The sequence below is a fragment of the Meleagris gallopavo genome, chromosome 1 (assembly GCF_905368555.1).
Source record: "Meleagris gallopavo chromosome 1, MGAL_WU_HG_1.1, whole genome shotgun sequence".
NCBI classification, from domain to species: Eukaryota; Metazoa; Chordata; class Aves; order Galliformes; family Phasianidae; genus Meleagris; species Meleagris gallopavo.
Window position 1 is genome coordinate 15366251 of NC_139404.1, and position 19720 is coordinate 15385970.

Here is a 19720-nt window from a genome sequence, read left to right on the forward strand (position 1 = left end):
TCATGTATGAAATGTGCAGGTTTGAAGCAGTGCCTTAAAATTAGAGAGTCCTGGAAGCAATAATCACCACAACCATTCCTTTTGCATTATTTCTATGACAATGCTATTAGGAGAGTTGATATGAAAACATGGAAATGTAATCTCATTAGAGGAGATCAGAAGGTAGCTAAGGACATGAATTTCTGCAATTACATCCTTGAAAAGATGCACAGTGCTTCCATTCAAGCCAGTTCATGCCAATTCCAATCAAATGCATGGTGTATCAATTAACATCTACATAGAACCAGGAAATAAAACACACAAGAAGACTGTTTTACGAGTGTTTATTTTTTAAGATACGACAAGTTTTGCTTTACAAAAACAGCAGTGTCTGGGCAATGAACTCCTTTCCTGTTGCTGACGTACAGCTGCAGTTCAAGTAAGCTCACACCATTTCTTGAGAACATTAAGATAGTTATTTATAGATCCATGTCCAAGTACTAGAAACACTATTTGATAAACCAGCTCGTCCTCAAGTTTCAGAAATGTTGTTCTGCCAGCAACCAGCAGCCTCTCCTTCCAGCCGGTGTTTCACAACCCCAAGAGCAACAGCAGTTACCTGTACCAATCCCTTCCCTTCTGATTCCTGCTCTTATAACCCAACTTTTCCTGATGCTGAAGGAGCAGCCTGAGGTTCTGAACATGCTCTGAATTAAGCAGAAAGCCCAGTGCCAAGGACTCACAAGTTAAGGGCATTTGAGCTACACGTTAGCATTTCAGTCTCATGGAGAGATTCTTTTTGTTTGCAAAATGATGTTTGCTAGTAAAAGTCAATTCTTTGGATCCATCTAAAACATACTTTTAAGAGGGATTTTTTTTTATATAAAAGAAGTCTCAGGTGACAAACAAATGTCACTGAAACAAAGAGAAAAAGCCTATCCTACCTAACAAGAAATGAGCAAGGATGGCACAGCTCTTTAGGAGGAAAAATAAAAACAACAAACCAACAAAGTGGTGAATATAGACAAAAAAAAACATTACTTCCATGGACTCTGGGTTCAGACTTCTCACAACACAGAAAGTAGATGATGCATTTAAAATACAGCATGTCAACCACTATGGAGCTAACAGCCATTTGAACATTTGCATTGCATGTGCTCATCATCCAACAAAAAAGAGCAAATGTGTCAGTCTCAAAAGTGGAATTTCTTTGCTTTCCTCAATTTGTCCTATTTTATATATATATAAATATGGCAATGGATAGACTATGTGAAGAAAAAAAAGAATGCTGGGAAAGTCAGTAATAAAACAGCAGAAGAAAATCCATGTAAGTTCCTAAGCAATGATTACATTGTAAAACAGATGTTCCAACAGCAAGCTTTCAAGTTTCATTTTGTTCTCTAAGACCAGATATGAAAACTCTATAAATAGAAAAAATATCAAAAGGAGACATTTTAAAGATGAAAAAAACTAGCTCTTCTTCTGAAATATATCATACCATGTAGATTGATAATTAAATACAACGATACTTTAGCTAAGCTAGTTACTAAAACAAGCAATCAGCCATGCCAGATTTGAAGTATTCCAGTTCTCAGCAAGCAGGGATGCTTAAACCCCAACGCGGTGATTTCCAGCAGCATTCCATTGCGCATGGGTCACCAGAACACGATGGCACAAGTCTGCCACCTGCTGAAAAAAGTCAATCCTGCACTAACAGAACAAAAACCAGAGTAGTAGGCTTTTTCCTGCAAGATTTTCAGCGGAAGGAATCGGTCTACACACTATCAAAGTAAGAAGTAAAAACTATTTCAGCATGTACGTGTTGTTTATGGTGTCAACTTCATGTTAATTTTGAATACAAACATGTTGTCAAAGAATGGAAGAGGTAAAAAACACAAAATACACACAAATAACAGAAAATACAATTTATAAACTTACTTAGTTTGAAAACTTTCTACCTTCTCAAATAAGTACCTCTATATAACTCTAAGAACTGCCAATTATGTGTCACATCAAAACAATTCAGTCACACTGTGACTGTTCAGTATTTTGATTTGAGTTAGTGAGAAATCCCCTTCTTTCTGTCTCAAAAAAAAAAAAAAAAAAAAGAACCTAAGCCTTTTTTTAAGACTAATCATGATGTAGTTACAATCACCTTGATTTCTGAAACTGAATCACATTAACATCGAATATTACCTGTAAAGTCTCTCTGGATCACCAGCAAAAGTTAAAATAAAAAAAGCTTTAACAACGAATTGCTCCTTTCATGTTTTAATAATTTGTGCATTTTCCCAGTTGTAAAAATTTGTTTAAACTTAACCTTAACAGAAAGTGCTGAGAATAAGTGTACAGGTAAATGAAAATATAAGTACTCTGATAAATCCCATGATAAGATATTATTCCATCTTATAATATTCTTGAAAACAAACTAGTAAAGCAGTTCATGGAGACCTCTCTACAGAGTATATTGTGATGTAGAGCTCACCAGAAAGGCACTGTGCTCTAACTTTTGGGGGCTTTCTGCATTTGATTGTCTTTAACAGAAATGCATACTTGCATTAATACAGTATGTATTAAAACTCATTTCTTTTCACTTGAAACATGGCTGCTACCTCAGTTGAATAGATAAGATAAGCACTGTCCTAACAGTACTGATAATCTGGGGCATTCAAATACCAGCATCAATAGTCATCCTGGACAAAATACAAATGTATTGCTGTACAGGAATTTTTTCATCTTGCTAAAGCAGTGAACACCTGCTCCTTTATATAAAGCCAGGAAAACAAACAAACTAAACCAGGCCTAGGAGGTAGGTCAAAATTCTAGCCAGATCCCCACCCTTTCCATGTTACCATCCTAACCTGCTCAGTACTCCATTTGAGGATGAAAATGAAGTTGAAACATGCCTCTGCTCTTCACTTTGTTTACATTTTATATAACGTTATACAAAAGCAGCATTGGATCAAGAGGCATGCAAGACTTTCCCCCCAAATCCGTTAACAGCACAATCACAGCACAGGACAGCATCCTGGACTCCACAAGAACCATGTCAGATTTTTGAAAAACAACCCAGTACGTTTCTCTCGGCCTTTCAATTTGGTAAAGCCAAATGGAGAGTGATCAAAAAACGGCTTTTCCTATTGTACCCACAATATCAACAAATTACCATCCTGGCAACCAGGCAAAAAGAAAGCAGTCACTTTCTACGAAGTGTTCCAAATGCAATTTAAATAAACCCACTTACTGAGTGGGCTTTAAGGTTTCCTTGGAAGAAACAGGGTTGCATTGGACAGGAGAATGAGATAACCACACTCTTCATGGGAAGGGCTCAGAGCCAGAATATTCATCTGCATACAGTAAAGAAAAAAAGTAACAGAACCACTACATATAAGTAACTCCACAGCACTGACTTTTGAAGTGGGATTCCATTTCAGAGTGACTGGAGTGCAACAGCAGTAAATTCGCTCAGATTGGGACTACAGTATTTTAGAGGCCTTAGAGATGCTACAAGTATGTGAAACTATCAATCCCCCACCGCACTGTGTTACGTTTATAAAAACTGCTCAACTGTTAACTTGATTTTTTTCTAGCCTCATTAAAGCCATTTGCTGACAGAAACCATTACACCTTCTTTTATTCTAAAAATAATGCACTGAAAGCTTTAAAAAAAAAAAACAAAACAAAACACTACACAACCAACCAACAACAAATGACAACCATTGTATTTTGCTCTTGTAAAAAATACATGTTCCCCTTAGTTCCATTAGATTTGCATATATGTGAAAAGCACTTAAAAGAACAATTCAGTAGAGCCATTAGTAATTGTTTAAGATTACAAGTCAAAGATCTTAAAAACACTGTGTTCAATTTGGAACTGGAAGTGCACTCATATCCTCCTTGGATACAAACTGAACACAGAACTTCGGGACATGAAAGCCCTATTATTTAAAGGGACATTCATTGTACTGCATTCCACTGTGTAACAACACGTTTCAGTCTGACACACGTAAATTAATCCCCTTCTAATAGGTTACAATATCAACTGCAATTTATCTTTTGTTGTACACTAACATTTATTCTCCCAAAGAACGTACATGCAGGCAGCCTCCACTGTATTTTCTAACTATCAGTTTGAAATAATATTTCCAAAACGTCCTAATGATGAAAGAGCCAACTTTCTGTTTGCAAAACTCATGTAAGCATTTATTGACCAAAGAAAAAAAATCCAGAAAATTCAGTAGGTTGTAGGATGTAGGTGTTTTTGAAAACATTATCATTGAGCAGTGCTTCATACCTTGACTTTTAGTAGGCATAGATGGAAGTAACCTGTTTCAAAGAGGAAATATGCATCCCAACGTAACACTTAGACATGCTGTTTTAAAGATCAACCTCTGAAACATAAACTATCGTATCTTGAAGTACATTAAATAATATATTATAATGAAGAATGACTGTAAACATCTCCCATGTTTCACATTAATTACTGCTAAGTGTTCCCAAATTTCGTCTTCTTCCAAATGAATCCTAGGAGTTCAGAAATTCAATATCTGTTATATCACATTCAGTTCCAAGAACGTAAGCAACTTCATTCCTTCTCCAGTCCTCTGAGGAAAAAAACAGTCCATATATAATACAAAACATGGTACTTTGTTCCAGAGCCCACAGTTCTGAAACAGAACTGGCTTTCCATAAGAGTACGAAGGTTAAAAAAAGTCACCACATAAACCTCTGGATTTCTACACTATTCGGCCACTGGAATGTTTTGTTTAGGAAAAGATAAAATGTTACTGCATTCACAACAATGTAAAAAGCCAACTCAACAAGTTGTCTATAGACAGGTGGGAAAGGAATATTGAGCCTGTATATTAAGAATGGCAAAATAAAGTAACGGAACTCTAACAGCTTTTGGGGAACTGTGACTGATAATAAACATACAAAATACATTAAGATCCAGAATACTGATTTTGATTTTATTGTATCAACAAAACTCCAGCCAGCAAATATATAGGCTGGAACTAACACATATTTTACAAGCTCATGTCTTTGGAAGATTTTTCTCCAGACATAGAATGTGTAATGCCTATTATCTGCTAGCAAATACTTATGAACATAGGTAAACTTCCAAATCAAGAACAAAGAGATGGCAGTGATTAGAATGTACTGCACACGGTGCCTTCGCAATGACTGCAGGAATTTCCTGACTTTAGTAGGGGTCAGTAAATGAGGGAAGGAAAAAAAGAGAGTAAAGGACAAAAAATAGAACAGCTGGGGAAAGTGCAAGCAGGCTTCATGGCTACTTCTGTCACCAACAACTATTCCACCATTGACGAAGACAAAACCAAAGAACGCAGTTACTAACACAATGTATGGCCATGTTAAAGCAATAAGTGTAATTAAGTTTTTAGGTGATACGAGATATTCAATAAGAAATCGCGTGATTAAGGTCAGATCAGAAAATGATGTTCTCATGGAAGAGATCCTTTCATCCTTCTTTTTCAGTAACTCTGTCTTCCAGGCTTCATTTAGCTTTTCTGCAACAACATTTCCAGCACAAAAAACTGTCCACACGATATTTGTCTGACGAAACATGAAAGCACAAAATCCAAGCAGAGCTGAAGCTTTATGGTTACCATAAAGGCACATTAAATACGCAAAGAGAGTAAAAAATACTGATCCTGTGTCCGTATAATAAAGGAATGTAAAAAAATAAAGGGTGGGAAATGTTGCAAGAGTTAACGAAGACAAGATTCTCTGGAAACCTGACACAGCCTAGAGAAGAAACAGAGAAATATGATTAGTAATGTCCAACTAAAAAGACATATTTATGAGAATTCCATTATGATTATATAGCATCTCTTACACCCTTAGATTCCATTGTTGTATGACCACACATGCTACATTTCTGCTAAGCTCCTGCTACGTTAATATAGGATGCTGGACAGTACAATGTTAAAAGACAAATAAAAACATCGAACTTTATTGCTGGTGAGATAAATACATGGCAAAGAAAATACACCAACTGCTTTTCTACATCAGGGTTTCACATACTTGTGATATCAACATCATGGTGGGATTGTAATTGCTCCCACATCTAGGGGAAAAAAATACATTAATGGGAAAAAGAAAAAAATTCAGTCCTTTATGCCACTGCAATCTCATTATCACATTCTGCTTGTAAGACAGCAAAACATACCATGCTGTTTTGTCCTCTGAAGCCTGCCCACAAAATGGCCAGCTCAAGTTTCTGATCTTGGGTGCAGTTTTTATTGTTTATTTTCATTATAATTCAAAAGCTAAAAAAGAAACTTTAAAGAAGATAGGAGACTGTACTGTTTAAAACTTCTGCCAATTATCTCACTCACTACACAATATGATGCAATTCACAACATTAAAAAATGCTGCATGATGTCTCCGTAGGATGTAGCGTTGGATGAAATAGTCACCACCATAAAGAAAAGGGAATAGAGGAAACACTGATCTCAAAGAAGCAGCAACAACAGAAACACAATGTCTCATGCTAGTACTATTATCAAGAAATCTTTTGTTTTCTTACAATTATATTTCAATCTCCAAACATAACATTAAGTATTCCAAAAAAGGAAACAATTTATTGAATTTGACCTAATTTGGTGTCCTACCATGTGCTTAAAAGCACATGAGTTTCCTGTAAGAAAACATATCCTTCACAGTAAAGGAATTGGGCAACAGCAAAAATGTTCTTATGGATAAAAAGTGAAACTAAAGAACTTTCACTAAGTTGAAAGACTTTCACTAGGCCATTAACCTATGAAAAAAAATTACCTACTGCAATGGTGGATGCTTCAACACTTTAAAAATACAACTGTATTTGTCTTGTATCCTAATTGAACTGTTACGGTCTGTATGGGTGGACAGCTAAATAGGTAAAAATGGGCTGTATCAAATTCTACCGAAGGGTAGGAATACTGGTGGCATCTCTACTGGGGCCTGTCCTGTTTAACGTCTTTCTCAGTGACCTGGAACAACAGACTACTCATCAAGTTTGCAGTAACACTGACCTGTGGTGACTCAGACAATATACTCAAGGACAGGGCTGCCATTCAGAGTGACCTACACAGGCTGGAGAATGGAGCTACAGAAATCTTATGAAATTCAACAAAAGCAAATGTAAATGCCTGTATCTGGGAAGTAAGAACCTCCTGCAATGACACAGCCTTGGCATGGAGAAGTTGAGGATCCACTTTGCAAAAGGACATGGGGGTCTTAGGAGGCAACGAGGTGAAAATGAACCAGCAGTGTACCCTGGCACATAAGAGCAGCAACAGCCTCTTGAGCTGCACTGGCAAAAGGGTAGCAGCAGACCAAGGAAAACAATTATACCTCTCTACTCCATATCTGTCAGGCTGTGTTTAGTATACTACATCCAGTTTTGTGCTCCGTAATAGGACAAAGGTATTACTGAACTGGAGCAAAGGCAGAGGGCCACCAAGACAGCAAAGAGCTGAAGCACCTGCCCTGAGAAGAGAGGCTGAGGGAGAAGGCCTTGCTCAGCCCAGAAAATAGATGGTTTGGGGGTTTGAACACTAGTCTGCCTACAAGGAAGTTATCAGATAAAGGGAGTTGGGCTCCTCAAGCCGCACTTGGTTGGAGGACAAGAGACAATGGGTATGAACTGAAACAAAAGATTCAGACTGGATGTAAAAAAAAAAAATTACTAATCTTCTATCATGAGGCCAGTCAAGCAGTGGAACAGGTTGCCCGTTGAGTTTGAGTTGTCACTGAGCAACCTGGTCTGATCTCAGGTTGGAGAGCTGGAGGTCGGACTACAGACCTCCCAAGACCCCTCCCAACTTGAATTATTCATAGAAAAATAGACTATTCCAAGCTGGAAGGGACCCACAAGGATCACCAACTCATAGCTCCACACAAGACCACACAAAAATCAAACCATAGCTCTGGGAGTGTTGTCCAAATGCTTCTTAAACTCCAATAGCTTGGAGACATGCTCACTGCCTTATGCAGCCTGTTCCATGCCCACCGCCCTCTGGTGCAGACCCTTTCCATAACCCCTTGTCCCGCCCCTCCCCTGCCACAGCTCCATGCCGTTTCCTTGGGCCCCGTCGCTGCCACAGAGAGCAGAGATCAGCGCTGCCCCTCCGCTCCCTGTGAGGAGCTGCAGCTGCCATCAGGCCTCCCCTCAGCTCCTCTGCTCTGCACTGAGCAAACCCAGGGACCTCAGCCGCTCCTCATACGTCTTGCCCTCCAGACCCTTCACCAACTTCATATCCCTCCTTTGGACACAATTCTAATACATTTATGTCTCTGATGCTGTGGCACCTAAACAGCACCCAGTGCTGGAGGTGAGGCAGAACAGAGCAGGACAAGCCCTCCCCTTGCCCACTGGCAGTGCTGGGCCTGTTGCACCCCAGAGTACAGTTGGCCATTTTGGCTGCCAGGGCACACTGCTGGCTCACACTGAAGGTGACATCAGCCAGAACCCCCAGATCCTTTTCCACGGGGCTAGAGTTTTTTTCAACTTGCATTATTTTCCAACTAAATATTGACACTGAATGTAGTATCTTTTCTAAAGAAACATTTTGATTCAAACATGGCTTACAGGGCCTCATTCAGGTAAAGTTTTGTGGAGAATCCTAATCAATTAAATTAGCTATTATCCTTTAGATAAGTTCACATGCAAATTATTTTATTTAATAGAATTTCATAGAATTGTTTGACTTGGAACAGACCTTTAAAGGTCATCTAGTCTAATTCCCCTTCAACAAACAGGGACATGTACAGCTAGAGCAGGGTGGTCCAGCCTGACCTTCAGTGTCACCAGGGAAGGGGCATCCACCACATCCTTGGCAACCTGTTCCAGTGCTTTACTACCCTTTTTATTAAAAAAAATAAAAAATAATAAAAAAATAATAAAAAAAAGCTTTCCTTATATCCAACGTAAATCTCCCCTCTTTCAGTCTGAAACTATTTCCCCTTGTCCCATCGCAACAGACCCTGCTAAAGAGTCTGTCCCCTTCGGATACTAGAAGGCCACTATCAGCCTTCTCTTCTCCACTCTGAACAGCCCGAGCTCTCCACCTGTTCTCACAGGGGAGTCCTCCATCCCTTGGATCATTTTTGTGGCCCTCACTGGATGCGCACCAGTGGGTCCACATCTCCCCTGAACTGAGGACAGTTACATCTGGACGCAGTATTCCAGGTGAGTTCCCATCAGCAGAGAGGGACAGAATCAACTCCCTTAACCTGAGGCCACGTTTCATTGGGACTACTTATCAATACACACAAGAGTACATTTTCAGAGGATCAAACTCTGACAGAGAAAAAATATGTTTTTACTTTTTTTACAGAAAAGGCACATGCCTCCTTGGCAAAACTGACACTAGTACCTGCAATTATATGAAACAAAGAGTAGCTCAAATAAGTAAACACATGCAGTCAAGGAATTGTTTGTACTGGTACATAAAACAATCCTACTTTGTACCTTATTCTTCTGATGGATCTTCAGCAGAAGCAGGTACAGCAGGTAGAAGTTGCCAGCGCTGATGAGGAGGTTGATGAACCTGAGCATGCCAGTGGAACACACCACACTGCCCGTCCAGCCAAAGAGCCAGGCTGCAGGCTTCACCACGCCAACCGACAGCAGGTACAGACCCGGAGGGGTGGTGATCATAGGATCCCACTGCAGAATGGGGGACAGGGGTCAGAGGGCTGCTGTCACACAAAAACCGCACCACAGATGTGAGCAGGGTTTGGGTATGCAATTCCAATCTCTGCTCTGCTTTGTTAATCACAGAATTGTAGGGGCTGGAAGGGATCTGTAGAGATCATCGAGTCCAAACTCCTACTGAAGCAGGTTCCCTATGGCAGGTCACACATGTAGGCGTCCAGATGGGTCTTACCTATCTCCTGAGAAGGAGACTCCACAACATCTCTGAACAGCCTGTTCCAGTGCTCCCTCACTCTGACAGTAAAGAATTTATTCCTTGTGTCAGTACAGAACTTTCTCTTTTCCAGTTCGTGCCCGTTTCCCCTTGTTCTACTGTTGTTTGCCACCAAAGAGCCTGTCCCCAACCTGACTCCTATCCTGTAGATACTTATAAACACTGATGAGATCCCCTTTCAGTCCTCTCTTCTCCCAGCTGAACAGCCCCAGGTCTCTAATCCTTTCCTCATAAGGGAGATGCCCCAGGCCCCCAGTCATCTTTGTGACCCCCCGCTGGATTCCCTCCAGCAGTTCCCTGTCTTTCTTGCACTGGGGAGCCCAGAACCCTTCCGCGCAACTTCAGCTTCCCACTCCCTCCTACAGCAATCACCCGTCCCGAGGGCACCGAGCCGACAGCGACAACTGCCGCCCGGAGGCGCCCCTAAGAAAGCGGCCCCGAGGGCCGGGCCCACCTGCAGGAAGCGGCCCTGGCAGTAGGCCTGCGCCTGCGGGACGTGGAAAACCTCGTCCATGTAGGGCTCCCGCAGGCGGCGGTTGACGGCGGCGAAGAGCAGCGACGAGAGCAGGAAGGCGCCGCTCATGGCGGCCGAGAAGCCGTACGCCTCCACCCCCTCCATGCCGCCGCCGCCGGGAAGCGGCCGCGCGTCCGGAAGGGCCGCGCGAGCGGGCAGCGCCGGGACCGGCAGGCGGGGCGACGGGAGGGACGAGGAGGGGAGGAGGAGCCGGCTGCGAGGCCGCTCGGCCCAGCCGCCGCTGGATATCGTCGCGAGCAGACGGGAGCGTTGTTACAGCGCTGTTTTATATTAGACCGCCGTCCGGCCGGCGCTGCGGGATGCACCTCACGCACCCGCTGGAACTGTTCCCCGAGCGCTGCGTCACGCTGCTCCTCTTCAACCGCGTGCGGAACGCCGCTGCCCTGCGGAAGAAGGCCGTGGAGGGATCCATCGAAGGAGCGCTGATAAACCCTGCCATGGTGAGCGGGCGCTTTGCTGTCCTGCCGCGTTGCGCTACGGCCCTGAAGGCCGCGGGCCGGGCGGGCGCCGCGTGGCTGTGCGGGGCTGTGCGGGGCTGTGCGGGGCTGTGCGGGGCTGTGCGGGGCTGTGCGGGCTGTGCGGGCTGTGCGGGCAGCCGCGCCGTTGGCTGGCTTGGGAACGGACACAGGGAGGTGGTGGAGTCACTGCCCTGGAGGTATTCAGTAACCATGGAGATGTGGCACTGAGGGACATGTGTTAGTGGGCATGGTAAGGATGCAAGAACAGTTGGACCAGATGATCTTAGCAGTCTTTACCAACCTTTATGATTCTATGATTGTCCCACTCAGCAAATAATCCATTGACTTTGGAAGAACAAGAACTGCTAAGATTTACTGCTCGCTTTTATGATTATGGGCTTAGGCTATCAAAATTAGTTGGTCATAATACTATGCTGCATTTCTGTTTAACTTTGGTTGTATTTTGCAGATCGTAGATCCTTTTCAAGTTCTTGTGGCAGCCAACAAAGCGGTTCATCTACACAAGATAGGTAAAATGAAGACCAGAACTCTCAATGCAGAAATTATCTTCAACCTTTCACCAAACAACAATGTAAGATACACTCTTCAAATGTCATTTTTGCCAGAGAAACTTGCTAATAGCCTTGCAGACAGACAAATGTAGTTATCTGCTTAACCTAGCAAACTAACAGAAGTTACTGTTATTTTTAATAACACTAGTATGCTAATATCTCTTGTTGGTTTTCAGAGTTCCATTAAGATAAAATGTGTTAATTTATTATTTTGGTCTATTTGATCCAGTAACTGAAAAGACATAGCAAGAACATGATTATTTTGATGTAATAAGTGTAATACTTTGATGTTTTTAATCTTCTCCTAGATTTCAGATGCATTTAAAAAGTTTGGCATTTCAGACAGTGACACAGCAGTACTCATTGTTCTGGTTGTAGACAGAGAAAAAACGGTAAATCTGGAAGATATAGCATCTCAAGTAGAAGGCCAGCAGGTTTCTCTAGATGAGCTTCCTCAGCTAACAGACATTGCCAAAGTTAAAAAGGTATGCAACCAAAAGAGATGGCTGGGTTTAATAAAAGGAATAATGTATGTAATTGTCTGATAACATATCTCAATTTTCACATAGTGTTTTTATTTCTTTAGCATGACAGTAAACTTCGTGGTTTTGTTGTTTTTTTTTTAAATGAAACTTGATTTTTTAAAATTTTTGTTACTCTGGAAAAAAAGTTTCAGGCATCACACACTGACATCATAAATTTTAAGTCATCAAATTCTTTAAGATAATCAGGAAGTTAAACCATAAAAATGAATTCCAGATTGGTGCCCACCATACAGTCACTTTTGCTTCCTGATTTCTCAGACAAATATGCATATAATTGAAAACAAATCTTCAGTCCTAAGGAATTTCATAACTTAAACACCCAAATAGTTTCAACATGGATGGCTAAATAAAAATGTGTTGATCAGCTGCTAGGAGTATTATTAGGACTTGTGTGCTCTTAACAGATTGCCATATGCTAGAAAGGTATCTTGAAGAATACGTGTTTGAGGAATATTCTTGAAGAATATCCAGGCCACATTTATAATTCGAGTAGTTTACATCTTCTTGATCACCTCAATGAAAGTAATGGTGGGAGAGAGGAGCAAAATTGGACCAATCATAGCATATCTAAGAGTACTGGTCTCATTCCGTTTTTTTGCTTTCTCTTGTTTCTTGCAGTTTCAGAATTTGCTTAGTTTCTCACTCCCAACTTTATCTAGCCTGCAGGACAAGATTCTAATGTAAAAAGTGGGGAATCTTTTGTGTGCATGTTTTTTGAATGTATGCAATCCATTTTTTTCCTTACACAGCTTTTGTTTTTATTGTTCTTTTTTTTTCCTGCAGATATACAAGATCACTCCTCAGGAAGAAAAAATTGGCACCTTATTAGATGGTATTGTTTGCAGAATCTCAACAAAAGATATTTAATGAAAATGTGGAAATAAATATTTTTTTGAAGTAAAAAGAGGTCTTTTTAAGATTAAAAAACACTGCAATTTATCTTGCATCTCAAAAAATGTCGTGTGGTAATGAGTTGTTTGGTGACATCTGAACTTTAACCAGAAATGGGGGAGCTTTGGTATAGCTGTATTCTAAGCTGCATTCTAAGCACAGAGAGCAGTTTGGCTGCACTAAGCAGAATTTGCCATAGCCATTTCAGTCCATTTTCCAAACAAGAAGAATGAAGTTTTGCCAGTTCGTTAAGCTGATCATAAACAGAAGGCTTAGAAATGTGTATTTACTTTTTCAGCAAATGTTTTATTATCATTGGGTAACAAAATTACAAAAATTGTAAATAATTCTTTTATTAATCCTACCTTTGATTTGGGAATCCAGCAGACAATATCAGTTTAACAATTCTGCTGCTAGATTTTTCTCTCTCTGTTGTATGAAGTATTGTGGATGGGCGAGAAAAAAGAAAAGTTTTTATGAGCTATCTGTAGTGCCTCCATCTAGAGAAAGGAATGGGATGGTACACCATAGCACCCACTGATGGGTGCAGTGTAGAACAGCAGCTTCAGAGATGTGCAGAACAGTGAATAAGATCAGCATGAGTGGTGCTAACACCCAACAGTCTGATGTCATCAGATGCAGTACAGTGCTGAGGTACCAATGTACTGCCATGTTACTTTAGAATTGGAGTTAAAGTAAAATGAGAAGTTATTTTATTGCATAACACTGAATTATGTACAGTGATACAAATTTCTTAGGGCTTGGTTCCAGGTGCAGAATTCACGGAGAAAACTGGAGAATAGCTTTAACTCACTTTAAATTTTAGATGTAATTCACATAGCATTCTGAAAGCAGCACTGAACAAATTGCTTTGCTGAACCAGAGGGGGTACCAGGGCAATGACAAGGTTTATCATAAGAAAAGATTCAAGAGAGATGTCTGTGCTGATTTCTTGGTATAAAGATGGTTTTACAGAATGTGTTATCCTCTTGAAAGGAAAATGTGAGGAAGTAGTAAGAGATGGAGCTTGGAGGGCCTTGAGTCTTTTGAAATAAAATGTGCAACACCTGCGTGAGAGGATGACTGTTTTCATTTTCTGACAGTGCTATCAAAACATGGAATATATCATCAGATTTGCTGTCTCAACTGCTGACATTGTTTGTGGTAGTTTAAAATAACAGCAGACTTAAACTGTGGCTTAAACCACAGCCTTTTTTGAACATGTGTAAATCATTGGTCCACTGTGTTGAATATAAAGAAATATTAATGAAGAGATCACAGTGTAACAGTTGATACACGCATTCCAAGCTGGGGTTATCAGCTCCTAATTCTCGTGAGTCTAATTAATTGTTGTAGAACTAGTAACTAGTTTGTTACTATTGTCATGTGTTCCAAGTTAAATTAGGAAAGTGATTTACTATGAGAGCTGTTTTCCTGGGTCAACTTGCTGGGAATTTTATAGCTTAAGATCTTATTTGATGGTACATCTAAGCCAGTCTGAGAACTGCCTCTTGTTAAAGACTGATTTCCCCTCTGGTATTCATTCTGACAGTTTTCCTTTTGTTTGTTCTAGCATGCATTCGACTAGCTAAGTCAATTCAGCTTGCAAAATAGTAGTCCAAAAAAGAAGTGGGAAGCTTTTTGCCACATTTGCATGATAAATCAGGAGAGCCAGATCAGAAGCAGTGAAGAGGTATGTGTAGTGATGCGGAGAATACCCCCACTGCCCCAGTGTTTCCTTAACTGCATCCAACTCTACTCTTTTTTTTGGAAAAAGTGAGGGAGTTTTTTCTGATGGTAGCTCAAACACCCAGGAATCCATGCGTATTCTTCAAGAAAATAGAGATTTTTTACAATTAAGATTAAAGATTGAAGGTTTTCAAAACACGGAATGTTTTGCTGCTGTGTTGTCAGAACAGTTATGCATTATCTCCTCTATCCAGTTGAGAGAGGAAACTAAAGCATCCTCAATACCCTATTTGGATCTCCAGTGCTTCAGAGCAGCATTATACCTGCAGTATTTACAAAGTCAGCAACTGAATTGTAAATAATGATGTGCAGCCAGCTGCTCTAGAATTTTGTGTGTGTTTTTTGGTTCTGTTTGTTTGTTGCCTGTGCAGCTTTTTCAACATTATGCATGTGTATGATGAGTTGTTCTGAAAGTCAGTGGCTAAAACCTAATATTCCACATAACTGTCCTTCCTGCTTGAATGCTTTGCAACATATTAATTTCTTTGGGGAAAATAAAACAAGCTAAGCAAACACACATGCACCAAAAAAAAGAGGAGTAGGGCAACCATGAGCAGGATGTACAAAGCTGCATTTTTGCAGTGAGATTGTAGTACATCGTAAAGTTAACAGGTTGTTCATTACTGAGTTAAAATGGCCCCCAAGCTTTCAGCCCAGGCTGATCTCAAGTATGACTTATCTGAACTGCTGGCCTGCCCATAGTATAAGAGGTGTACCTCTGAGCAAGTGGTAGATACATGCTTCAGGAAGACTTCATGTTCTCATGGTTGAGACTGTTGTCCTCCAATTGTGTGTCAGCAGGCAGCTTTCTCCTGTAGTATCGTGCGTGTGTGCAGGACCTGATGTATAGCTACATATCTTCTGTCATATGGCAAATCCAGCAGTGACGTGAAAGGGACACATACAGTCTTCAAGGAAAGAGGGAAGCAGAGCATAGACTGCCTCCACATCTGTACGATTCTCCTGATTGTTCTGTGGCCATATCTGAAGGCAACTGTTATGAAAATAGCAGCACAAGCAACCGAGACTAATTTTTGTCCAGTCTGTACTACTGAAATGTGTGGTTCTGAAAGCCAAGTATGCAGCTTACATTGTGTACAGTACATTGTGTACAGTACATGCGACTGGGCCCCATACAGCCTATGGCTGTATTTACTACATGAAGCATCTAGTTTCTTAGTATCATTTCTGTGTGAGCTGTTTTTCAGGAAGCGTGACAAAAGCTTTGCTTTCATTATAAACCATGAAGAGGTGGTTTACCCAAAGAGGAAGTTTTACCTAAATCCTGCCGCTCAGTCAGAGATGCATAGGTACAGGAATACTGATTCCACAGTGGCCTGTTTAGAGCTGACATGGATATGTCTGTTTGGCGCTGCAAAAATCAAAAACTGGGCCAGATGGCCCTACAACAAAAGATGCTTACAAGTACGATTTATTTGGTGGGTTTATTCCTGAGTTTACAAATGTATTACAAGAAGTTAAACAAATGTAGATGCAAGACCCATTGTCAGCATAAACTCTTTCAGCCACTGAGATGAGTATTTGACGTCTTCAGAGGTCCTTCTTGGCCTGCAGGGTAGCTGTTTTTATTGATTTTTTCCTATGTTGTGATGTGACAGATTAGTTGCTTTTTTATATATATACAGTATCTTTTACCATGGTAGTATTAGAGAGATAGAGAATGGACAATGTAAGACAAAAAATGGAAAGCTGCTTAAATATACGTACAACTGACTGATGAAAACATTGGTTGAACCGTTCTTCCTGCAAGCATATTGTGCTTAAAATTATACATGCAAACATATTTACAGTGCAAACTGTTTTATGTTACCTTATTCACAGTCATATTCTTTACTTTGCCTGTTAAATGTCTTCAAAGGTTCAGTTCCCAAGTAACCATGCTTGAAGCAGTTTCAAGTAAGCTATAATATGCAGGTACCATTTCTGTACCTCCTGGGTACAAATAATCAGTACAAATATATATATTTTAATATTTAACAGAGAAGACACACTGCTGCTATACGTATGAATCCTTTCTTGCCCAGGCTCCCCAGATTGCCATTAGAAGGACCATGACAATTACTGTGTACAGTGTAAGGACTGTAGCGAGCTCATCTCCACGTTGTTGCTTGAATGCAGAGGTACTGTGCCAGTTCTCATGTGTGTTGGTATTGGTTTTCTGTCTGTGAGCTCGGAGGGAATGTATCCTGTCATAACAAAAAACAAGGCTAAGATAAAAATGATTCTGTTTATTAATAGTTCTATGGTGTTTATAATGATGCTCAGAGTATGTATTAAATCATAGGCTAGATTTGGGAAAGAGCTCTTCAAACTCAATGAGGCTAATAAAGTAATTTCCATAATTGGAAATGCAGAACATTTACCAGCCATTTGGTATATCTCTCACACTGACAGGCAGAGAGACTGTATACAGGCTTCTGAGAGGATGTACAGTGCTTTTATTCTCTGCTGTTGATACAGATCAGTTTTATGAGTAGAAACATACCTTTGCATTTTGCAGTATTATCATAGAATCACAGAATGGTCCGGGTTGGAAGGGACCTCAAGGATCATGAATCTCCAACCTCCCTGCCACAGACAGGGCCACCAACCTCCCCATTTAATACCAGACCAGGCTGCCCAAGGCCCCATCCAACCTGGCCTTGAACGCCTCCAGGGACGGGGCATCCACAACCTCTCTGGGCAGCCTGTTCCAGCACCTCAACGCTCTCATTGTAAAGAACTTCCCCCTGACATCCAACCTAAATCTTCCCTCCCTCAACTTAAAACCATTTCCCCTTGTCCTGCTGTTATCTAACCTTTCAAAGAGTTGGCTCCCCTACTGTTTATAGGCTCCCTTTAGGTACTGGATGGCTGCAATGAGGTCACCCCGCAGCCACCTTTTCTCCAGGCTAAGCAAACCCAGCTCCCTCAGCCTGTCAATGTATGTATGTACGTATTGAGAGTAACAGGGTTAAATAAATTAAATATATTAAAAAAATAATAATAATGGTTTCTAAATCGTTAATTTGTGGACATCAGAACAACGTGTGCTATGACACTTTCCCATTCTGCTCTGACAATGTGTTTCTATTTTGGTGGTCTGTGTCAAGATATTCTTTAACTGAAGATACCAGTCAGGAGTAAGCACTATCTCCAGATTTCTCTGAGTGAACATCTTACATAGCTTTGTCACCTTTTCCAGATGGTTCTAAAGAGCTACCATGTAGTAAGTGACCTCTGATTACTGTTATTTCAACTGAAAAATTGCCTGCTCAGCCCTAGAGAGGCTGCTTCCTTTTTTAAAGAGATAAAAATGTTGAATGCCCACAAGTCCATCTGAACTGAAATACTGAAGGGACATCTATCAGCTTATGAATTTCATATTTCTTAGGAAGGAGTCTGAAAACTATAAAATGTACTAAAGCTCTGGTTCATACATGTTTCTGCTGTTATTATCACAAAAGTGTAGGGTTTACAAAAAAAAAATTACAGAATATATAGCTTAAATGGAAAAAGGTTTTAAGCACAAATTATACTTTCGCGCACTTGGAAGAAAGCTGTCAGAACTGACTTTTAAAAATGAAATCTAGGAATGCAATCTGCGAAGGTAATTCATCAGTAAAGACAAGTTCAGCAGCTGAGATCTTACAGAAAGTATTTTTAGAATAAGAAATACACATTTATCATCAGTATTGGGACAAGGGCTGCTTTCTGTCTTATGTAAGCACACATCGAGTGACATAGCTCATGATTATCTGGCAACATCATGTGAAGACTGAAAGCAGAATATTGTGCCTGTCAAAATTTTGCTTTCCTATTTCTATTTGCCTGAGGGAAATGCAGTGTGTGCAGCTTACCTCCTGGAAACATTCATGTTATCTTGGTGATTGAGTTCGCAGTGAATCAGATTTCTTCTTGCAGAGATGAAGAAGTTGCCCTTTTTTTATCCCTGCGTCCTTTCGCAAGAGAGGAAAATCTTCACCCTGTACCAACACAAAGAATCTTTCTTCCAAGCTCACCAATTTGACCAATGCCAGGCTGAAGGTGCTTAATTTGTGTCCATCAGCGTTCTTCAATTACTGGTCTTCTAGAGATAATTTTGTCACAGTTCTTCACAAAATTACCTGAAGCAGCTCACAAGGCAAGTGATGAGTAATCCCAAAGGCTGACTTCTTATAGCTGCTGGGATCCTTTCTTATAAACAGTGCCTAGCTGCTAAAATGCTGCCAAATTCATAGCAACAGAAGTGAGGCACAGATGGAGGGTGCTGGTGGTGAAACATGCAGGATGAGCTGTAACTTACAGCGTTCCATTAGATCACAGGCTATTTTTTGCATAAAACTTAGTTCCTTTCTACAGTTGTAATTAGGTTTAACTTGCCTGGCACGAAATTTCAAGCCACCATCACTTAAATGTACACTAATATTCAGATATTTTTATAAAAAATAGGTGTCTTCTTTAAAAACCTGATTATTTCTATAACACAATCATATTCAGTAGGTAGTCAATAAACAGTACATCAGCATAAAAACACTTGGATACTTATCATTAATAACTAAGTCATATACATTCTATTCCTCCCTGATCACTTGGAGCCCTAATTAATGAGATACTGTACTAATGCAGAAGTTCTCCACCAAGCTATACATTACATGATTAGCTGGGTTTGTGATGGCTTGATGTGATAAATCCAATAGTGCAGCAAGCATTTGTAGGACAAAAGAATATGTAGTATTAAAATTTTTAATTTAGGTAAAAGTCCTTCTTTCCCAAAATAAAATGTGAACATCTTCATCCAACATCTTTAAACTGCTATACAAATAAAATAAAGTTATTACTATTTAAGTGTTGCTTTAAGCTTATTGTCACATGTAATTGCTGCTAAGACAAATCTGAACTCGTACTTCTGGTACAAGTAAAGGCTTTCTTTTTAAGGTCTTTCTTACGGCATTTATATTTTTATATAATTCATATTTGGTTCTTTTAGTTTTATTAGAGCTATTAATAATGCCCAAATATATATTGGAATCTCCCGTACAGTCTAGAAAGT

The 19720-nt window shown here is 40.2% G+C and overlaps 2 protein-coding genes across 2 annotated transcripts; one reads left to right on the forward strand and one right to left on the reverse strand.

The window, feature by feature from the left end:
• Positions 1-3677: 3677 nt before the first annotated feature.
• ALG10 (ALG10 alpha-1,2-glucosyltransferase) lies at positions 3678-10536 on the reverse strand. The gene is made up of 3 exons (XM_003201932.5): positions 10372-10536; positions 9458-9655; positions 3678-5748 (listed from the first exon to the last, which is right to left on the reverse strand). Exons 1-3 carry the CDS (start codon positions 10534-10536, stop codon positions 4693-4695), a joined length of 1419 nt encoding a protein of 472 aa, XP_003201980.2. The 3' UTR covers positions 3678-4692.
• A 189-nt stretch (positions 10537-10725) lies between these two features.
• On the forward strand, positions 10726-14005 carry TPRKB (TP53RK binding protein). The gene is made up of 4 exons (XM_085217592.1): positions 10726-10892; positions 11380-11502; positions 11791-11967; positions 12811-14005. Exons 1-4 carry the CDS (start codon positions 10752-10754, stop codon positions 12892-12894), a joined length of 525 nt encoding a protein of 174 aa, XP_085073718.1. The 5' UTR covers positions 10726-10751; the 3' UTR covers positions 12895-14005.
• Positions 14006-19720: the final 5715 nt, after the last annotated feature.

Bases quoted from the DNA above. Each gene is read 5' to 3' on its own strand.
- ALG10 (XM_003201932.5), bottom strand. From the start codon at position 10,536: ATGGAGGGGGTGGAGGCGTACGGCTTCTCGGCCGCCATGAGCGGCGCC. The intron at 9,656-10,371 runs GTGGGCCCGGCC...CCCATTCTGCAG, and splicing joins GCCAGGGCCGCTTCCTGCAG to TGGGATCCTATGATCACCAC. The intron at 5,749-9,457 runs GTACAAAGTAGG...TTTCTTCTCTAG, and splicing joins AGATCCATCAGAAGAATAAG to GCTGTGTCAGGTTTCCAGAG.
- TPRKB (XM_085217592.1), top strand. From the start codon at position 10,752: ATGCACCTCACGCACCCGCTGGAACTGTTCCCCGAGCGCTGCGTCACG. The intron at 11,503-11,790 runs GTAAGATACACT...ATCTTCTCCTAG, and splicing joins ACCTTTCACCAAACAACAAT to ATTTCAGATGCATTTAAAAA. The intron at 11,968-12,810 runs GTATGCAACCAA...TTTTTCCTGCAG, and splicing joins ACATTGCCAAAGTTAAAAAG to ATATACAAGATCACTCCTCA.